At 40.8% G+C, this 6469-nt stretch overlaps 1 protein-coding gene across 1 annotated transcript in view; it reads left to right on the plus strand.

Annotated features, from left to right (window-relative positions):
• Positions 1-6469, plus strand: part of MRC1 (mannose receptor C-type 1) — a 101320-nt gene that overhangs the window by 90303 nt on the left and 4548 nt on the right. Inside the window, exons 24-26 of the mRNA XM_045285614.1 lie at positions 154-383; positions 2806-2971; positions 3767-3916. Of these exons, the coding sequence (XP_045141549.1) occupies positions 154-383; positions 2806-2971; positions 3767-3916 (546 nt within the window). The remainder of the gene's footprint in view (positions 1-153; positions 384-2805; positions 2972-3766; positions 3917-6469) is intronic.

The following is a 6469-nucleotide window of genomic DNA, read 5'->3' on the forward strand; positions in this document are numbered from 1 at the left end:
GGGGGGGGCGGGGGGCGCTGTTCTTGATCTTTTAGTTACAAAAAAATCCATCCTTGACAACTATGCCATTTCTTTTGTCTAGATACTGGATGAACATTAGGTGAGTTCAATTGCTGTTCGCTGAAAATGCTAATGAAAATACTCTACTTTCAGTCAATTCCTTGCCTCTTCCTACAACAAGTCCACCAGAGGGTTTTATCAATCTTGGAGCAGACAGCTATTCACTCATTAAACATAAATATTCATGGTTTGAAGCCGACAATAATTGCAAGAACCAGAATTCAAAGATTGGAAGCATCCTGGATCCCTATAGTAATGCATTTGTATGGCTACATATGCAAACCTCTAATGTACCTGTGTGGATCGCCCTGAATAGTAACCTGGTAAGGTGCCAGCAACATACACCATCTGACGTGTTCATAAAAGATGACTGACAAAGGGTCCTTTTCTGGTTGATTCTGTTGAACACTTATGACCTGTACGTTGTGAATGACACTACGACAAACAAAACTTGCACTGACTTTAAAAAGCTTGTGATTTGTGTCCAAAATCAAAGTAAGAATGTTGTAATATATCTATTATCATCTAGTTTTTAATTAGAAATTATATTCTGGGAATAAGAAGCTTTATTTATTCATTTATGTCTTTTTAATATAAAGATTATATCTGTGTCATAAAAATGAAGAAGGTCAGGGACAGAACTGCTGTCTGATGATACTTTTCATTGTTGATGGCAAACCATGATGGAGAGATTCTAGGTTCTGAAGTTGTAGAGCTTCTATCCGTGTCTGAAACATCGTTCACTGGGGAAAGTCCCCATGTTCTGTAACAGAGAAGGGAAGGCTGGCAGAGAAGGAAGGATGAGGCAGGGCAGTAGAACCATGAGATCGTTGACACAATGTTCTTAAAGTGTGTCTACTCTGGCACCTTCTGAGACTACTTTCATCCACCCATTCTTCAGCCAGCCAGCACACTTACTAGAAGTAGATGTGCCCACAAGTAATTAAGGGAAGTGTGATGGTGTAATGGTTACACATTGGGCATAGCTATGAGTTCAGCAGTTCAAAACCACCAGTCGCTCTATAGGAGAAAGATGAGGCTTTTGACTCCTATAAAGCATTGCAGTCTTGGAAACCCCCAGGGGGAGTTCTGCCCCATAAGGTCACCATGAATCAGAATAGGCTCAATGGCAGTGCGTTTTTTGAGTGAAGTCCTTAGGGAGGCGTACAGAAAGTACGTGGGGAGGGGCAAACTGCGCCGTGGCAAGGCCAAAGCCAAGGCCAAGGGGGCTTCTCAAGAAAGTAGGACTGTCTGACTTAGGACAATAGAGAAAAGGAGAGGGGTACCAAGGGCATGAAATGGCACAGGAGATTGGTGTCAGATTTTATAGAGATTACCATGATGTCACGCAGAGATTGAAATTTGTACTTTATGTATCTAAGAGAATTTTTAAGGGGGAAAGTGACTATTTAAAACAAAGTAGTTTCCTGAGATTAAATTTAAGCAGGCTATTTTTATGTTTCTACACAAACTCATTTTTAGTCATTAAATCAGCAGTTGATAATTCTTTTTTTTCCCTCATGGACATGGTCATAATTCTCTTGTGGGATTAAAATGAGCTTTTAATTATTTTTGGAAAAATAAAATAGCGTACCACTATATCACTATTTATAACTAAAATATTATTATTTTTTCTCTATGGTGTTGGAGTTAATGGTATTTGAAGTGCTATTGGAACATGCGTGGTAGAAGACTACACATTTTTAACTTGAGATAGCACATATCTTGTTTTGACGCTGTATCTTTGGTAATTGGCTTGATAAATTAAATGATGCAGTTAAACAGGGACGAGTTGAGAGAATTTTTAAAAATGGTATCGTCTGTTCTAATGGCTTATCTGTAAAATAGAATCCACGTTGTTAAAAGAATATTATTGGTAAAGAATATTTTGACGTTATCACCAGACAGTGTTTCCCCAAACACTGGAGGAGTGCTGGACTGATCAGGGGCAGCAGCAGCAGACCCGTGCCCTTGATCCTCGATGATGGGCTGTGGTGCAGGAGCTTCTCTGCGCCGGGGAAACACTGAACAGTTTCTTCTGAAAAGGGGGATGGGTAGGCCAGATACATTGGAGGACACGTGCTACAGGACCCTAGACTTTAAAAGTAAATGTAATGAACAGTTTAACATTTAAATTTAATAAATAGGAATAAGTTGAATAAAACCGTCTTTAAAAAGGATTCCATGATTTTAATAGTTGAAAGACCGCCTGTTACAAAACCCTAGGCTTTCCTGCTAACTCTCTGTGTACATTTAGCTGTTATTTATCACTGACATGATTTCAGACTAGATTACTGCTTGTCTCCAAGTTCCATAGATTCATTGAAAATCATTTAACTTTTACTTTAATGTCAATAATACCACAAGTAGTATTATACTTGTTAAAATAAATTGTGTGTGCGTGTAAATCTGCAAATGTGAGAGAATTCGATAAGAATAAGATACTAGGGTTGTTGGGGTTTGTTTTGGTGAGTATTCTTCAAATTAGCTTCCCAAGGAATATTCTTGGTCATCTGCAAGAGGTGGATCCCCCTCACCCCACCCCCCGGCCAAAAAAAAAAAGGCTGGATTTACTCAATTTGAGAAAAAATAGGTAAAAGTGACTTCAAATGACCTTTTCTTCTTGCCCAACGTTCAAGATTCTATGTCAAACAAATCTTTCTTTTCCCCCTTGCTTGATTCTTTGGTTGATAGTTTTCTACTAGAAGCAAGGCTGCACGCTAATGGTGGGCTTCATCTTTGCAGACTAAGAATGAATACGCATGGACTGATAACTGGAGAATGAGGTACACCAATTGGGCTGCTGATGAACCCAAACTGAAATCAGCCTGTGTTTACCTGGACACTGATGGCTACTGGAAGACGGCACATTGCAACGAAAGTCTCTACTCCCTCTGTAAACGATCAGACGGTAATTGTCCACATAAAACAAACCGTCAGGCCTGTGCAGTCATCTGAGCAAGCCAGGATGCATCACTAGTGATATTTTAAAATAATGATGTGCCTTAAGGGCCAAAGAGGGTTCAAATATATTACTCCACCTAAAGGAAGGCTGACTCCGTGCTAAATTAATATACATATGTCAAAACAATGGGCTTAGAATATGTTCTTCATTGACGCAATCCATTTTAAAAATGTTGACTATCTGAATGTTTATTATTGAGATTAACCTCTAAGTCAACGATGCCAGTGTTTTGATACATCGATATCAAGGTAATATTTATCAGAATGAAGATAGATTCCGTTAGAATATTATATTCAAGACTAAGATCTAGAACTCTAATGATCTCATGTCCTTGTCCTATGGATATCTTTCCTGCCTAAGGGAGGCTGATAGGGGCTAGCATCTCAGAGAGAGGGACAGTGGCAACAAGGAGCGGTCCATTTGAAGATGTTTTTTGAGAGATTTTTTTTAAAGCATCAATATCTTGGGAGGTACCCACTGGTCTACTTTTTAAAAATTATTATTATAAGTAGGATTGATAACCACCATACCATGATACATGTTACTGTAGTTAAAATGGAAAAAAAAAAAGAAGAAGAAAGAAAGAAATCTGATAATAATCATGGTGAATCTAAAGAGTGGCCATTAGAAGTGTTTCTTCCGTAGTGACGGATGGTAAAACATTCTATATCCGCTAAGATATTCTAGTTAATATGGAACTCTTTAGGTTCTGCTTTGTTTTAAATGCACTTTTTCTCACAGACATCCCTGCCACGGAGCCTCCACAACTGCCGGGCCGATGCCCGGAGTCCGATCACACAGCATGGATCCCTTTCCACGGCCACTGCTACTACATCGAGTCCTCGTACACCAGGAGCTGGGGCCAGGCCTCTCTAGAATGCCTCCGGATGGGTAAGTGCCACACGGGTGCCGGGCTTCTCTTCTTCCATCTTCCACTACTAACAGCACCGAGCGCGAGCAACCTACTGCATGCAACAACTCCTCATTCGTTGTTTTCCATAGTCTATTTGGCAAGACGTTGGAGATAAGGTCTCTTAATACCTAATGTCTAGCTTTGTAGCCTCATCAGTAGCCTAGCTTCAATGTTTTAGAGAATTCAGGTAGGAAGCAGTCATCTATTGAGACAGTCTGTCTTTCTTTCAGCCCTAAGGCTCCGTCCAATTTCCTATTTTGTTAGGCAGAGTGTTGTACTCACCTCCTATTACTGGGAAGCTCAGGTTTTACAGTTGTCCAGGGGCCAGTTTGCTTGACCATTTAAAAAATGTATTTATTAATTGGGAGTTAATTCAGATATTCTGTCATTCCAAAGTTCCATCTCTCCAAACAGTATTGTACAATTGCTACCAGAATCGGTTTCTAAACATTCTTTTTTTCCCTGGACTCCTTGACATTGTCTCTCTTTTACCTTGGTCCCCCCAAAACTGTACCCCCCACCAAAAAACCCCCACCTTATTCTACTTGCTATCCCTATAGGTTCATCAATCCTGGCTTTCATGTTTTACGATGAATGAAAAAGTACAGTGAACCCTCGTTTATCGCGGTTAATCGGTTCTAGACCCTACCGTGATAAATGAAATTCTGCGAAGTAGGATTCCTTATATCCAAAAGTTTTACCTTTTCCTGGATGGTGAGCATCTTCCTCTGGCGCTTATTTTTATTGTCAGAAGGCTTAGAAGAAGAAGCTCGTTTAGGAGCCATCATAGGGCTTAGATAAAATTTCTTAAAAATCGCAAACAATTACAGTACACTGTACAAAAGCAAAAATGCATCTGATACGTAGCTCCGATACGTAGCGATGCAGACAGAAGCGTGTACAGTATGAGCCAATCAGTGGCAGTAATGACAGAGCATGCTCTGTTATGCAAAAACCGCGATAGAGTGAAGCCGCGGAAGTCGAAGTGCGAAGTGGCGAGGGTTCACTGTATTTCATTTTCATTAGCATATGTGTAAAGAAAGGCAAAACTTGAACAGGCACCACTTAAAGAACACAGTCACCAATGCTGAGTGGATGCCGACTCATAGCAACCCTGTAGGACTGGGTAAAACTGCCCCCACGAGTCTCTCAGACTGCAACCCCTTATGGGAGTGGACAGCCCCTTCTGTCTCTGGTGGTTTCAAACTGTGGACCTTAGGATAAAAGCCCAACTCAGAACCACTATACCACCAGAACTTTTGGGCAAAACATAGGTGATATCCCCCCACCCCACCCCAAAGGGGAGAAAAGTCATATACGCTTTTCTTTTTCCCCTAGGTGCATTTAAAAGTTCCCTTAATCTCATAGATTGCTTTTCTGAATTATTTAATATATTTTGATTCTGTGATTATTCGAGGCTTTTCATCCAACAGTTGTCGTCAACAAAAAAGATCACATCGATATGAATGAGGGGGAGGGCTGAGTGGAGAACCAAAGCCCATCTGTAGTCAATTGGATATCCCCTGTCAGAAGGGTCACAAGGAAGAGACAAGCCAGTCAGGGTGCTATAGCACCGATTAAACACACAACTTTCCTCTAGTTCTTTGAGGCTCCCCACCACCACCACTATCAGGACCCCAATTCTACCTCATAAATCTGGCCATACCAAAACATGTACACTGATACAGATAAGAGCTTTCAACAGAGGGAATCCAGGGCAGATAAACCTCTCAAGACCAACAGTGGCAGTAGCGATACTAGGAAGGTAAGCGAAGAGGTTCGGTGGGGGGAGTAAGGGAGAAAATATCACAATAATCGATGTATGGCCCCCTCGCAGGGGGACAGACAACAGAAAAGTGGGTGAAGGAAGACAGCAGTTGCTGTAAGACATGAAAAAAGTAATAGTTTATAAATTATCAAAGGTTCATGGGGGAGGGAGGGAAAAATGAGCTGATACCAAGGGCTCAACTAGAAAGAAAATATTTTGAAAAAGATGATGGCAACCTATGTACAGATGTGCTTGACACAATGGATGTATATATGGGTTGTGATAAGAGCTGTACAATCCCCCAATAAAATAAATACATTTTTTAAAAAAAGAGCTGCACCCAGAGGAAAGTGAAAGGAAATAGAGGGAAGAACTAGGAGGCAAAGGGTAGTCCTAGAGATTTAAATACAGACATATAAAGATGTAAATATATTTAAATACAACGAGGGGGAAATAGATCTATGTACATATATTTATAGGTTGAGTATTAGGAAAACAGATGGACAGTGGGCCCCTGCACAAGTACTCACTCAACACAAGAACACTTTGTTCTAACAAGTCAGCAGTCTGAGATGCTCACCTTCCTGGCACAATCGCTGAAGACAATGGGTGCACAAGCAAATGTGGTGAAGAAAGCTGATGGTGCCCAGCTACCAAAAGATATAGCACCTGATGTCTTAAAGACTTGAAGATAAACAAGCAGCCATCTAGCTGAGAGACAACAAAACCCGCATGGAAGAAGCACACCAGCCTGTCCCGCCTC

Source organism: Echinops telfairi, unplaced genomic scaffold (genome assembly GCF_000313985.2).
Source record: "Echinops telfairi isolate 266 unplaced genomic scaffold, ASM31398v2 ScPeMD7_7473;HRSCAF=8511, whole genome shotgun sequence".
Taxonomy (NCBI): Eukaryota; Metazoa; Chordata; class Mammalia; order Afrosoricida; family Tenrecidae; genus Echinops; species Echinops telfairi.